Below are 16,216 nucleotides of genomic sequence, written 5' to 3'. Positions count from 1 at the left end.
TGAGGGACTTATTGTACTCATAAAGTACTATGATATCAAAGAACACTAAAAATCAGCTTTAGTTGGGGGGAACTTGACGAGAAAAAAAACCACTAAAGTCAGTTTAGAAACCAACATATCACCACTTCAAACCAAGCCTAACCCTGAACTCTAAACTTCTTTGAGTCATGGAAGATGACAGCCTACCAGCAGATGGTGAGGAGGTGAATTTATAACTACCACCTGGTTCCTAAGGCTAGAAGCAAAGTATGAGTGAAGGGATGGTATTCAAGTATATTTTTAATGTTAAGATTAAGCTTTTTAAAAAACTGTTTTCCCCAGAGGTTTCTAATGTGGAATTTTAGAGGGGCTTATTAGAAGACAATGGAGCATCGTTCTGAGGAAAAAAACAGCCTGAGAAGCCTAAGTACTTTGGAGAAGAGAAGAAAGAAGGCGAGGGGTAGGGCAACGCAGAGACTGCATGACTCTTTTTTTCTTGGTCTTTTTGAGACAGGGTCTCCTTGTAGCCCTAGAGCTCACTATGTAGACCTGGCTGGTCTTGAACTCAAGAGATCTGCCTGCCTCTGTCTCCCAAGTGGTGATTGATGATTGATACTCTTAAAGCTAGTCTCTTAAACCTGGTATGGTGGCACGCACCTTTAATCCCAGCATTCTGGAGATAGAGGCAGGTGGATCACTGTGAGTTTGAGGCCAGCCTCATCTACATGGTAAGTTCCAGGCCAGATGGGGCTACAGGGAGACTCTGTCTCAAAAAGATTAAAAAAAAAAAACCAACTATTCTCTTATTTGGTGAAAGTGTCTTCTGTTTAGGAACTTTACAAAGGCACACTGAAGTTGAATGGATTAGTCTGAACAACTTTATCAATTATGAAAAATTATAAGAAATGCATATTCTAATTTTTGATAGCTGCCTTACAATCTAATGGAATAACAATTTACTTCATTCTTTGAATGAAAATAATAATACAAGCTCCCTTTGTGAACTGCCTAATAGTAGCTGGAAATTTAGTCATAGCAGAGGATGTAAACCTCATTTTATAATCAAGGAAACCAGGGTCCCAGGAGGGTCAGAAAACGCTGTCCTTGATGACATAGTAAGAAAGACACACAAGGTCTTTCTGACTCTGCTTTCTCATGTCACCAAGTCCTGTGACAGTGGCTGCTTTGCTCTTATCTTTCATTCCACCTTCATACGCCCGATTCTGGGCAAGGTGATGATGGATAGTCCATTATTATTTTTATTATGGAAGAGGTGAAGAAAAGTGTTGTCCTGAAACTCAAGGGCCATCTCCAGCCCTCAAAGCCTTTGCTCTACTTTTCTTAACACCCCACTCTGGGAGATGCTTAAGCAAGCCTTCTGAGTTACCTCACCACACACTGTTTCCCTCCTACTAGGGATAAGGGGTAACACTGCTACATCTTGTACTGTTGCTTTTTGAAACGTTCTCTTAGTAAGCAAGTCTACACTAAGGTGGGTATGTAGTTAGAAACACCAAGGAAGGGGAAACTGAGTATAAGGGACATTCTTTTTATCCCTTATGCTAGAGCTAGCCAAACAGTGTATGCACACGTGCATATGTTTAAGCACAGTTAGTTAGGACACATGGAATAAAACCTTTCTCAAGCTATCTATGAACTAGAGATGCAAAACCTGCCATCACATCCTCCAAGGGGTCTTTAAAATGATGCCACAGGGGATTCATTTGAGCTGGGAATCTTGTGATTCCTGTTCACAGTGGAACCACATGCTATTTGTACCCCTCGGAGCACCAAGCAACCATCAAACCTTGGCACCAACACTCCAAATTCCCCATGCCAATGATTCCAGGAAGCTGGAGCATTACACAGCACTTATGCAGGGTGAACAACTTACTTCAGGGCCTTGAAGGCCCCTGCTGAGCTCTGATGTTGACATACCAACAGCTCTCCAGAGGCTTTGACAGGCTGTCCTTGGTAGCACAATCTGGGGACAGCTACCCTCTTAAAGCTGCCAGGAGCCACACAATTGCCTTTTCAAACACAGGGACTTTAAATGAATTTCTAAGAGACTTCTCTCCAGGTTATTTTATTACTGCTATTTAGAATTTATAAAGATCTTAAAAACAAGTGGAGAGAGTGTTGGCTGAAATTCTTCTATAAACGCTATGGAACTGACAAAATGGTATGCTCGGTAAAGCATCATTCACCACTTACTACCTATATCATTAAATTTCCATTTAGGCGCTTCTAAAATGATCTCTGTGATAATAATGGCTCGCTTTTAACATGATCTTGCTCTATCATTCAACATAATTCCTTCTGTGTATTTCAAAGAACAAGGATAAAAGACAGAAGCACACATAGACCCCACAAAAATAGTCTAGGAAAAAGAGAGAGGCAGAGCCTGAAATGGGAGAGGAAAAGCAAGCAAAAGGGTAAGGAGGCCAAGAAAGGCAGGAAGCCAGGAGCTTGTGGGATGTCACAGGTTATGCATATTTTGACTAAAGATAATTAAAATTTAAGAGATGGGAAAAAGAGGCCAAGACAGGGTGAAGAGTAGCTGCCAAAGACATTGAGATGAAAGGATTCCTAGGAGAGATGAGATCTGGTAGAAGGGAACAGAGGCTCAAGGAGAAAGTCTGGGGGGACAGGCGGGCTGGAGAAAGGCTTACCATTCTCATTTCCTTTCAGCTTCCCGAGTCCTAGTGGTGGAAAGGGGACTGCTGCCTTGGACTTAACTATCTGACAAGCCAAAGACTTTTGCACATGCTGGGCGGAGACCTTGTGGGCAGCTCACTTAAGGAGAGCAAAGGTGACCACTGCAAGCTGTTCAGCCTCTCCCCTGGGCAGGGCTAGCAGGAGTTTGGGACAGGAGGCACAACTTAGCCAAGCATCTTCACAACAGAACGACTAGCCTGAGCTCAAGCAAAATAAGGCTATTCTTGGAAAACCTGCAAGGCTACTAGAGTTATTTTAACCCAACTAAATCTGTGCCTGAGAAAACTTGCCTCCCTCAAGCCTTGCCTTAGTGAAGTCTGGTCTAAAACTGGGAAAAAAGAAAACACAAGACAGACCCCTGTGGCACCACAACCTAAGGGTGCCTAGAAGTGACATCTTGAGTCATAGCAACAGTGTGGGAGTGAACATCAGCAGCCTGAAGTGGTGCAGGGACAGCTATGAGCCAACAGGATGGCTACTCTCCAGTTTCACCTCTGGCAACAGCCCTTCACCCGGATATGGCTCAGTGGGTCCTCACAGGTCATGGATCACAAAGCAACCTATCAATTACATGGTTTGGATTTTTTCTTTGTTTTCTCTTGGTTTTGGACTTTTGAGACAAGCCTTACTACATAGCCCTGGATGGCATAGAACTCGTTATATAGACCAGACTGGCCTTGACCTCACAGAGATCCACCTGCCTCAGCCTTCTGAGCACTGGGATTAAAGGTATGTGCCACTACACCCGGCTCAACAGGTTTTGCTATAGATTCTGTTTTCTTGACTTCGAATGGGCAAGTAAGCTGTCCTTCCAAGATCAGCATTTTCAAATCTACATTCCTCACTCCAGTCCTATATCCACGCTCCCAAACTGTATCTTGGGGAAGAAGTTATCTCCCCATTCTAGTGTGTCTGCCATGGCTCCATTAATCAGAAAGCCTCCCTCATTGCACATTCCCAGACATTACCTAGGGGACACCAGCTCAGCAGCCCAAGGCAGGACTGACTAAGGACAAGCAACAATGGGTTATGAAAAGAATCTTTGACAAAGAGGGGGTAACCAGGATAACAGGGCATATGAGGATAAGAGAAGGAATCAGTGGAGCAGCAAACAGAGTTTGAAAAGCCCATGTTAGAGTTCTACGTTGAACCCTGGCTCTGCTACCTCCTGGGTGATTTTGCACATGCCATCTACCTCCCTGAGTTTCATACTCTTCAGATTCATGTTGTGGAGCTGCTGGGGAGATGAAAATGAGGTAGCAGTGGCTCTACACTCAGCATGGAGCCTGTACCTGCAAAGAGCACTGCCTCTGAAACTGTGGGTTGCAACGGGGCATAGTGGCCCCATCACTGGAGGCAGAGGCAGGTGGATCAAGAGATCAAAGACAGCCATGTCTCCATAGCGAGTTCCAGGCCAGCTGGGGTTACAGGGAGACCCTGTCTCAAAAAGACCCAAACAAAAAACAACGAAAGAAAGAAACAAAAAACCTGTGTGTTGCATCCATATACAAGTTCACTTAATGTGGGTATGTGAAAATTTCAGCAACAGCAAAAGGTTTCTAAACCCACATATGGTCAAGCCAATGTTGCCTGAAACACTTGGACTTAGATTAAACTGCAATCTAACTGTACAGAGCTTCTCTGCTCTTACAGAAGCATAATGGTTTAATTTAAAGACTTTAAATATTATCACTCTTCAGCATGTGAGTATCAATCAGTCTCTCTTCAGATTGTACTTTGTTAAGACTATGTGGTTTTAAAAATTGAGTTGGTGATGTGAGTTTCACAAACATTGGTAAATGGCTTGAGTCTATGAATTCCACCAATTTCTAAAATGGCCCTAATATACTTCTACTATTTGGGACTACATATTTATGTGAAGTGGCATTCTCATCATACTGATCAACTCTGGAAAACACTGAAGATGTTCTGTGTTCTTCAATATCAAATATTCAGCTGAGATTTATTTTTTTATGTAAAAATAAATAAGCACCAACCATGGTGGCACACACCTTTAATCCCAGCACTTAGGAGGCAGAGGCAGGCAGATCTCTGTGAGTTCAAGGCCAGCCTGGTCTACATAGTTCCATGTCAGCTGAAGCTACAGGGAGACCCTGTCCCAAAAACACCAAAAAAAAAAAAAAAAAAAAAGTGAACAAGCACTTCTCTCATTAGTTGCAAATTTTTCACCTTTAACAAATGGTAAAAGCTTATATATTGAAGAACTATTTTAAAATAAATTTCTTTATGATTTATTTTCAGCAAATGTTTGATTATATGCCTGTTTTATATACTTATGAATCTGAAGTAGCTTAAAAATTTCTCAGGTGGAAAGGAGTCACAGTGGGAGTGTTTAAGAAGCTCTGGTATAGGGTAAAGATTGACTAACGGCAGTCAGTCTGTAGCCATGCAACCACCATACTTAAAGCAGAGCCCGGGCAGGGGAAAGGGTGGGCTTCTAAAGCTGTTTCTGTATAGCTCCTCCTGCTCCCACCTGACGGTGATGCAAAGGGCAGGGGAGGCAGCATCGAGCAGTGGTAAGGATTATAAAGGGTCTGGAAGGGATTCTTGCTGTCATTTACAGAGGTTTGTTTTGTAAACTACATTTTAAACATGATTAAGACATGATGATTCTGTTCACCTTCCAGAAGCCTGGCCAGAAGTTTACTTGTTCACTACAACTGGGGAAGAAGGTTCCTAAGCCAGTGCACACACATGCTCACATGGTCTCTTGCTATTCAGAAGAAGCAGCTTTGAGACATTACAAGTGTGTTTTAAAAACATTTTGATTTATTTATTTTGATTTTTAAGTATTTTATTCATTATTTTACTTTTTTATGTGTATGAGTATATTACCTGCATGTAGGTAGGTGCATCTGTGTCATGCAGTACTCTTGGAGGTCAGAAAAGGGTGTCAGATCCCCTGAAACTGGAGTTACAAATGGTTGTTAGCCACCATGTGGGTGCTTGTAATTGAACCTGGGTCCTCTGCAAGAGCAGCCAGTGCTCTTAACCACTGAGGTACCTCTCCAGCCTCCTTATTTTGATTTTTATGTGTATGAATGTTTTGCATGCATGCATGTATATATGTGTCCCCATGTGTGAAATGCCCATGAAGGCCAGAAGAGAGTACTGGATCCCCTGGAACTGGACTTATGGGTGAACAGTGGCTAGCTGCCATGTGAGTGCTGGGAACTGAACCCAGGTCTTCTACAAGAGCAGCCAGTGCTCTTAACAGCTAAACCATCTCTCTAGCCCCACAAGTATCTTTTTTTAATGTACTGCTTCAACAACTAGAATTTAGACTAAGGAGGGATAGTTTGTCATAGGCTTATTATAGACAATCCCCATTCTGAATTCTGAACTACAACAAAACAAAACAACAGCAACAGCAACGAGATTCTCCCCATGAGACTGAGGGAGAATTTCTAGGTTCTTTCTCAAAAGAGCTCTTCCTTTTTTTGTCACACTCCTTTTGAGACAGGGTCTCACTAGGTAGCCCTGGCTAGCCTAGAGCTCTCTGTGTAGACCAGGCTGACCTCAAAGTCACAGAGATCTGCCTGCCTTTGCTTCCCAAATGCCAAGATTAATCTGCCTGGCTCTTTTTTTTTTTTTCCCTTTCAAGGGGTCTCTTTTAGCCCTGGCTATTCTGGAGTTTATGTAGCCCAATCCAGCCTTAAATTTAGGGTAATCCTCCTGCTTTAGCCCCTGAGCACTGGGATGACAGATATGCACCACCATTGCTTCTATTAGTCCATGTTAAACTCTATGGGCAGAGCCTCCATTTCCTGCTGATACCTGTCTTCAATGTCTTTCAGTGAAAGCCATCAATGTTTCTCCTGTGTTAACAAGTGCACACAGAGAGCCTAGGGCTACCTGTTGGAGCAGCACCACGGACAGGGCTAAGGTGACCAGCTCTCACACACCACCAAAGCCACTAATTCAGAAATCTAGAGACTCTCTCGAACATGCCCAATACTTTTTTTAAATGTTCTAGCTCATACATTTTCCTCATTTGTAAAAAGACCTCATCTAACTGAATACATCAGCAACATGCTAGACATGTCATCCAGGCAGGGATGGGGGTGTGAGACAGAATCTGCCCTATTTTTAAAAGATCTCTAGGGAAGACAGGTTCTTTGAAACGTGTTAAACTCTAATTGTCTATGTTATTATATGAGGTTTTTTTATGTTCAACTTAACTTTTTGCTTTTTATTCTTTTAGGCCATTTCTTCCTTTTTTGGTGTGTTCATATGCATATACATACATATTCATATCCGCTTCGAAATACATGTGACAAGTTGTCCTGTCATCTCTTACTATTGTGCCTCTAGGCAAAACAGCCCTTGTGTCAGACTTGCCGTTTATCAAAAAGCAGACCCTACTGTCAGTCAGGGCTGCAAGCTGTAGTGGCCAATGACAGGAGCTTGACCGAGGCCATGAAACCCAGCCTGGAGATCAACAGTCAAGCAGAGGAAGGAAGGCAAGAGCCCTGCCTGTAACAGCCTCAGGCCATCCAATCTGTGGGAGACAGACCTCCAAGATGCTGCCCCAACTCACTTTTTGTTTGTCACCATCTTATGCACCCTCACTTTTCCCCTTAAAAAAAAAAAAGAACATCTCTGGGATCCAGGTGTGCTATTCCCCCTGCAGATCAAATCTTATCCAGTTTTTCCATGAAATATTTTTCAGCTTGGTCCAAATCTTCTTTTCAAGAGTTATCATATTGCACCAAAACTGGCTCTTTTTTAAAGATTTATTTTAAAATCTGTGTATGTATCTATGTGTGGAGATTGGAGCCCTTGGAGCTAGAATTACAGGTAGTTGTGAGCCACCTGATGTGGTGCTGGGAACTGAACTCGGGTCCTCCCAAAACAATATGCACTCTTAACCACTGAGCCATTTCCTAGTCTGTAAGACTGACTCTTATACTTACATATCTCTTCAGGAATTCCCAACCAAAAAGGGACACCCTCATCCTAAAGACCAGTGACAGAGGGGCCCAGTGACGAATTAGATACATGTGTAGGGAACTGGTAATGCTTCTGTTGTTGGTAGCTGGCAGGTCTCCTTCCTCAGCTTCAGCAAGTCACTGCCTAGCTGCCAGCACCAGGTGACACCCCAAATACCAGACCGAGCCTTGAGTTGTTGGTTCAAGCAGCTTTCCCCAGGGCTCTACATGTTTGTTCAGGGCATTGTAGCTATGACGGCTACCCCCTTAGCAATGTAAACCCTTAGGACATAGGATTACAATACCACGTGGGACTCTGGTTACACAGCCAGCAAAGAGTGAGACACCACCACACAACACAAGGTTAGATGGAAGCAAATGAATGGGAAGCAGTCCTCAGCACCAGCAAAATCCCCAAGGTGAAAGAAGTAGCAGCACCAGTGCAAAGGGAGGCACACGATTCTCCCGTAATTACCTTCAAATTTAGGACTAGGAGTAGATGCAGGAAACTGGTAGGTAGGAGTGTAAGGGTTGTCCTCTGCAGCAGAGAAAAGCAGTGGGTTTGGAAGCTATCCACCAGGAAGTGGAGGAACTGACAAATCCCCAATTGACTTTTCAGTGACTATCTCTCTATTTTAGTGTTATTAAAGCACACAGGCATCACACTTAGAACAGATTAATGACTTAGGAAGAATTTAGTTATTTTAATACAGCACATCATACAAATGAGTGAAATAAGATTCTCGTCAAATGGAGAATGATTATTAAAAACAAAATCTAAAAGCCAAACCTTATGCTTATAATGGAACTCTAAGAACTATTTTAAGGCTATGACAACAGACTGTCTAAATTTATGGTACCTTCAGAATTTTGCAGGATTTCAGGAAGTTCAGGGAATTTGTACGTAGGGAAATAAGGGTTTTCTTCAGGAGTGTCTAGGCAGAGTAGCAGGTTTGAGAGAGAGAATAGAAGATACAAATGGAGAGAATGAACGAGTAGGAATCCACACACATTTAGGCTCCTTGAATTCTGGAACATAATAAGCTTCCTAATGAGTTGAAAGAAATTTGAACCACTCTTTAAAATCCAGTCCTTTTGCCTGAATAACTGAGACATGTAAAAAAAAAAAAATTACATAGAAACTGGCTGCAATGGGCAAAAAGCATTTAACACAAAGCTTCAAGTTTTCACATTATATAAGGCCAGGTATCAAATATGGTAAATCAAATCCTAAAATTATGTTTTTAAATCAAAGACTGTGTTGTGCACATTAGAATCAAGGCAAACAAGTAGAGTCTTAGTTTTTCAAGTTCTTCTGCCTCCATTAGGGCAGGTAGTTTTGTTTAGAACCTGTAATTTAGAGGAGTTAATAGCATGAAAAGACCACTGTGGTGCAGAGTTACATGTTTTGTGCACATGCACGCATTTGTCCCTGCAGTTAGCCTTCTTCAAGGAGGAAACAGCATTGATCATTCTGAATCTAGCAGGATCTAATTAACAGTGATGCTGGTTAGCATCATTATAATCAGAGAGATTGAATATTTGTCACTTAGGTGGGAATACTGACCAGAACAATCTTTCTCTGGTATATTACATGGCAGGCGGCCAGACTGGATTTGGGCCACAGGGAAAGACAGGATGTTCTGCTCGTAGGAAGAGCAGCGCCCTTCCCACAGTGCAGTGACTGGCGGCACAGGCAGCAATGGGAGTTGAGCTACTGAGGTTGTGATCTACCCATGCACTGGCTTGAGGTTCAGCCACCATGCTGGGTCACTCATTGACAGCTCAGGAGACCTCTTGATCTGTAAGTGCCTCTTTCAGCTTAAGCAGACTCTGGTGTCAGCTCTTGACTGATTCTCAGAGCTACCTGCCAAGTTCTGGCTCCCAGCTGGGAAGCTTACTTTTCCTATTAGCATAGCCTTAGAGGTGCACAATGCATTGCACTTTACAAGGTCAAGTGTGTCCTCATTTGGACTCCCACAGCATCTTTCAGAGGATTGGAAGTAGGACAGACACACAAAAAAGGATATGATTGTCCCAAAGCCATGCAAATGCATGGGAGTTAAATCCATGTATGAAGAGTTTTAATTGCTCTGCCCACAAGGCAGTCATGGGCTGACCCAAGCTGTACCTAAAGCTAGAAGCAGGTGGGAGATGGAGCTGCTTATTCCCTGGGCAGATAGGTGTGAGAGCACAGGAGGAGTGCTGGGCTCAGCCTGACACACTCAACAGCTGGGAGGGAAGACTTGCAAGCTGACTCCAAGTTCCAAAGCTGAGGCGGTCACAGGTGCAATTCTCCCCACTGGCACTGTTAAGGCACATGGCTGGGCTCAGGCAGGCCGGTAGCTAAGGCAATCCAACTGCAGGACCCTATCTCCTGGAGTCTGAGTAAAATATAGCTCCCCACAACCAACAGTCCATAAACAGCCCACAGCACCACATAGCTTCTACAAATGAAAATTAGTACCTCTGTTCAGCTTGTGGATCTGTTTAAACATGGTCTTGTACCAGTCTTTTGATCTCTCGGTATTCTGGAGAAAAACAAAGGCAAAAGGTGAAAAAAAAAAAAAAAAGGAAATTCTGGCATACTTCATTTGACCAAGGAACTCAATAAAGAAACACATGAAGCTATAGAGACAGTTCCTAATTCAGAATTAGGATGAGCTGACTGGAAGGGGCAGTGTCCTATGGGACACATAGGCACAGGAGTGAGAACAGCTGACTGATACCAGTGCTTACATCAAAATCAAACAGGAAAATACTGGGGATGGAACCCAGTGCCTATATCACTAACCCGAATTTTTATATCTTTTTTTTTTGTAAAGGCAAAACTTTTAAGAAAGAAGAGACAAAGTAAGAAATTCAGACATGAGTCTTTAAATAATGTTTAATCAAAGGACATAGCAGCAAAGACAGACCTGAAATGAACCCAGCCTTTCTTAAAATTTCACTCTTTGTTTCTCAAAAGAGGTATAAATCTGGTTTATATAATATTGTATATACATCAACTCATATGGAAGTTTTCAACATACCACCAAGCTAATTTTTCATAATTTTCTGAATGTATATAACACGCAGTATTATATACACACAATGCTAGGATCACCCACTAATCTTGGACTAGGGTACCTAATCATATTAGACCTTTACAAATCCATGGATGAGATTAAACAAGAGAAAGTATGTAATTCTGCAGTTTCTTATCTGTGCGGATATAATGAAGAGATTCATAACCTCTGAGTAAATTAGGGGCCACTTGCTGTCTGGGAAGATGCCCAAAAGAGGAATGGTTGTTTAGGATCTAACACCAGTCCAAATCCTCAAAATAATTTTTTTTAAAGATTAAATTTATTTTTATTTTATGTATTTGAGTACTTTGCTTGCATAAATATAAGTGCACTGTGTGTGTGTGCAAACCCACAGAGGCCAGAAAGAGGGCATCAGATCCCCTAAAACTGGAGTTACAGACAGTTGTTGGCCACCATTTAGGTGCTGGGAACTGAACCTGGGACCACCTTTGAAAAAGAAACCAGTACTTTTAACCATCGAGCCATCTCTCCAGCCCAAATCCTCAGGGAACTTTTATAGCTAACTAGATAACAGAAACAAAAACAGGACACAGCATCCCACTGACATAAATGCTACATCTTCACATTCTCATGCTGTTTTCCAGATTGGTTTGAGACAACAGGACAAACCAGCAAGCATCAATCAAAATTTCATTTTTAGAGAGACTCTTTCTCCCTATGTAGACTGTGGAAAACTGAAGTCAAGCCCTTCTAGAATTATGAAGCAAGAAATCCTTGCTTACCATGGTTTATCTCTGCCCAATCTGTGTTATTCTGTACAAAGGTATCTAAGTCACCTTGCACACAGCCAAGTGTAGAATGCATACATTAAAGTGGGCCTGGGATGTATGATGAGAAAGGTAGCTGAGTAAGCCAGGGGAAGCCCCCCAGTAAGCAGTATTCCTGCATGGCCTCTGCTCCAGTTCCTGCCTCTGGGCCCTGCCTTGGCTTCCCTGAATGATGGACTGTAATCTGTAAGCTAAAATAAACCCTTTCCTCTCCAAGTTAGTTTTGGTCAGTGTTTTATCACAGCAATGAAAAGCAAACTAAGATCTAAATTGATACCAGGAACATGGGGTATTGTTGTGATGGACCTGACCACGGTGTATTCTGGGGAGGATTATGGAAATGTTTGGAACTTTGAGCTTAGAGGGCTCAGGGCTTAATGAGCTGTTGTGGGAGTCTGGCAGATGGGAATGCTGAGGGAAATGTAGATGACGAAGGTCTGGCTTACAAAGTTTCAGAGGGAAGTTTGAGAGTCCGTCAAAGACTATCAGTGCCCTTTGTGGGCTATATTAGAATCATGAATTTGTAGAAGTGAAACCTTTGCTTTACTGGGACAATGGATGCAGGTTGGCTAGAGTAGAAAATCAGCTGTAATTAATAACAGACCAGAATTATTGAACTGAAATTTTCAGGGGAGTATTTTCTCAGGGTCAGCACATAGAAGCTATGGTCCAGAAAGGACAAGTCTGCATCTCAAGCTGGAAGCCAAACTTGGAATGTGTAAAACTCTCCCACATGGTACTAGTTTTTAAGGCATGAAGGGGTCACTGAGAGCAGTTGAGGCTCAGCACTATGAGAGACCAGGAGAGGCCACTGATTAGGATGCAACCCAATTTGTAGTGGCTTGGCACCATGTAGCAGAGTCAGAGTCCATGAGGTGGTCAAGACAGGCCATTGATGAAGGTGCAGCCACAGTGGCAGCAGAGGCCCAGCATATTGGAGATGCCAGGAATGTGGGATAGACACCAAGGACAGCAGCACATGTGGCATGGAGCCAGCCTAAGCCAATAAGCCAAGCTGTGTGATGCAGATGGCAGAGCTGGAGAAGTGTTACTATCCAAGGCCATTAGAGCCCAGAAGATCATGTGTGAGTCCCAGATGTTGGGACATTAAGCTTTTACACTGCTGGATTCTAGGTTTGCTTTGCTCTGATTGTAACCATTCCAAGGTTCTTCTTTCTTGGAATAAGAAAGTATGTAACTTATTTTAGATTTTACAGGAACCCACAGTTAAGAGAGTTTGGCTTTTTAAATAGACCTTGGGCTTTTAAAGCGTTTAACTTTTTAAAGACCATGGGATTTTTAAAGTTGGATTGTGTTTTATATTGTGATGTTATTTATTTATTTATTTTTTGGTCTTTTTGAGACAGGGTCTCCCTGTAGCCCCAGCTGTCCTGGAACTCACTATGTAGACCAGGATGGCCTTGAACTCACAGAGGTCCCCCTGCCTCTGCCTCCCAAGTGTTGGGATTACAAGTGTGTGCCACCATGTCCAGCTTTTTTTTTTAAATTTTATGTGTATGAGTGTTATGCCCGCATGTATGTAAATGCACCCATGTCAGGCAGTGCCCATGGAGGACAGAGGAGGCAGTTGGATCCCCTGGAACTGGAGTTAGGAACAGTTGTTAGCTACCAAATGGGTTCTGGGATTCGAACCCATAGATAGGGAGAGTGTGAGGCTGTGATGCTCTAACTCTGGAGGAAGATTCGCTAAACAGGCTCCACAGGACAATGACGAAGGCCCTTCCCATGGAGCACACATGAGCTTCAAGCCTCTCAGATGTTCTGCTGCAGAAAAGTCTCTGTGACTTTGTTCTACCCAGATATTCCTTTTTCCTCAAGACTTACTAATACCCTACACACACTTTGGGAGGAATCTGGACTATAGCTCATTAGGGGTGTGGCACTTAGGGTCTATGCTAGTGTCAGAGACAGGATCATCCCCTCCAAGTCTCTGTGAACCCACAGGGGTTCACCTGCACACAGGGCCACATCATTGCTAGCACCTGTTTAAGCTGAAGGCCTATGGAGGCTTGTAGGTCTACATACCCGGAGTGGGATGCCCACTTCATCCATGGACACATTGCTTAGGTCCTGTGCACTCTTCACCACCCGCCTGCTGTCATCCTTTGCTCTTTTTTCCAAAGCCCTGCCAGGTGAGGTGAGTTTTGCCTGGGTTGGTGCTGAATCCTGCTCGCTCACTCTTCTTTCTGAGGCAGGATCTGGAAATGAAAAGCAGCCATTAGCTGAAGCTCTTTTGATAGAACCAAAGCAGAAAACCTCTAGCAGTCTAGCTAGGGGAAAAGTGTGTTCATTAATTTCCAAGTGGAATTCATTCCACTTAGGAGAAGAGTCAGTAAACCCCAGCCCATAGGTCAGTCACCTGTTTTTGTAAGTAGTTTTATTGGCACACAGGCACACAGATGTGTTTACATACTATTTATGGAAGCTTTTCTGCACTATGGCTAAGCTGAGTATCTGTGACCAAATGGTCTATAAAGCATCAAATATTTATTATTTAGCCCTTTAAAAAGAAGTATGCATAGCCGGGCATGGTGATGCACATCTTTAATCCCAGCACTTGGAAGGCAGAGGCAGGCAGATCTCTATGAGTTCAAGGCCAGCCTGGTCTACATAATGAGTTCCAGGACTGCTAGGGCTACAGGAAGACCCTGTCTCAAAAAGACCAAAAAAAAAAAAAAAAAAAAAGAATGAAGGGGGGGGCTGAGACATGGTTCAGTGGTTAAGAGCACTGGCTGCTCTTGCAGAGGAACCAGGTTCGATTCCCAACACCCACATGGTGACTAGCAATCATCTGTAACTGCAGTTCCAGGGGAATCTGACACCCTCTTCTGACCTCCCTGGGCATTGCACAACACAGGTGCACTTACATACATGCAGGCAATGCATTCATACACATAAAATATAAAATAAAATTAATTTTAAAAAAAAGAAGTTTGCAGAGGTATGTATATTGAAATGAGTATTTCTGAGAAATTCTGACTCTTAAGGGAGCAGGCAGAACCATAAGGAGGTAACAAAACATTACTGGAAAGTTCCTTGTCTTGGAAAGTCACTTAACTTTCACGTGTCTTAGTTTTCTCATTCAAAAAATGGGAATAACATTTCCATCAACAAGTTCAAGCCAAACTGCCCAGAAGGCTGAATATTGCTAGGTGCTCATTAGGTTTATTTAACCTATTTCAAGACTGCAATTTATAGAGGTAATAAACATACAAGGTGTGGTCTACAGATTACACAGTCACTGGTTACAGCCTATTTTTCCAAGCCAAATCATCCTGTTATTGGTGAGGCATTCACTAAGCACCTCCCAGATGCTACACCTTGTGCATTGCATGTGGACATGAAGGTAAACATTCTGGAATTCTAGTCTTTAGGGAACTTACACCCTAGTAGACAGAATGATCAAGGGAGCCAGCAATGAAAACAGGACAGTGAGGGCTGATAGAGGAGACAGCATACAACCTAGCTGTAGACAACCTGCCTAAGAGAAACCATCAGAATGAAAAGGAACTAGAGGTGTTTCTGGAAGAAGAAACAGCAAAATCAACTGTCTACCATCTTGAACTACTATGACCTATTTATGTGTCAGGCATTACACTAAACTTTTTGAGAAGACAATGAGACTCCATGGTAAAAAGTGCCCTAGAGACTCCAGGAGAAATACAGCAGGACCCCAATGAAGTGCCTTGGTACAGTGCAGTTTTGCATCTACCAGCACAAAAGTGATGGCAGATCTCTGTGGTAGACAGAGGTGAGTACAGAGTCAAGGGCTGAATTCACACACTGAGGGTTTATCAAAGATACAGAATGAAAAGTGGAAGGACCTCCCAAGGCGGATATAGGAATCATCTGAGGAAGCAATTTCAGGAGGGACAGGTACAAAATTGTAGAGAAAGGGATAAATGTGTAAGCAAGAAGTAGGGGTGAATTTAGCACAGAGGAAGAACCATGTTGGATGGTAACTGGAGGGCAAGATGGAGGGAAAAAAGCTTAAGTCAGAGAAGCCTGAGGCCTTATGAGTGAAGCTGATGAGAATGAAGGACAGTGATGTATGCCTCCCCTGCCCCAGCAATTAAGAAGTGCCCACTGACTGAGAAGTATAGTTCTGGCTGGGGGAATATACTTTGACAGAAAGGAGAGGTCTGGGGTTCCATGCAAAGTTCTGACAATCTGAAGTATCCACGTGTAAAGGCACAGCTGGGAGGATCACTCAGTGGAGTGACTCTGTCCTGATTCAGACAAACTTCTAAAATCTATGCTCCATCTATGAGGGCAGAACAATTTCTAAATATTCCATGTGGGACTCAACTCAGTGAGTGCTTCAACAAACCTGATCCCTGGCATCATTACCATAAACCTCAAAGGATGTCAGGCCAGACACTCTTTACAGGATGAGTCCTCAGGCTCCCAGGAAATTCCAACATGAGGACAAGGATTTGGTAGGAAGCCCAGAAGTATAGGGAGACTTTGAGTTACCAGAGCCTACCCTTAACTTGGGTCTCTGAGCATTCTCCTCCCACCCGGAAAGGTCTTTCCCAAGTGATAAAAAAGGGGCTGGCCAGTGATTTCAAACTCTGTCTTGCTTGGTATGTAGACCTTATGAGATGATAACTATACATATGCTATGTTCAAGGTTCTTTAAATAATTCTTTAAAATAATTCTTTAAAAATAAATCATTAGGGCATGAAT

At 42.9% G+C, this 16,216-nt stretch overlaps 1 protein-coding gene across 10 annotated transcripts in view; it reads right to left on the bottom strand.

The window, feature by feature from the left end:
- Positions 1 to 16,216, bottom strand: part of Sorbs1 (sorbin and SH3 domain containing 1) — a 240,625-nt gene that overhangs the window by 67,543 nt on the left and 156,866 nt on the right. For all 10 annotated transcript variants that reach the window (XM_029563061.1, XM_029563062.1, XM_029563064.1 and 7 more), the window contains 2 exons: positions 13,552 to 13,724; positions 10,117 to 10,180 (listed from right to left, as the gene is read on the bottom strand). In XM_029563061.1, coding sequence (XP_029418921.1) covers positions 10,117 to 10,180; positions 13,552 to 13,724 — 237 coding nt within the window. The remainder of the gene's footprint in view (positions 1 to 10,116; positions 10,181 to 13,551; positions 13,725 to 16,216) is intronic.

This window comes from Nannospalax galili, unplaced genomic scaffold (assembly GCF_000622305.1).
Source record: "Nannospalax galili isolate Female #2095 unplaced genomic scaffold, S.galili_v1.0 scaffold875, whole genome shotgun sequence".
Lineage (NCBI taxonomy): Eukaryota > Metazoa > Chordata > Mammalia > Rodentia > Spalacidae > Nannospalax > Nannospalax galili.
Note: the sequence above shows the minus strand (reverse complement) of the source record. Positions and strands in the feature narration are given on the sequence as shown.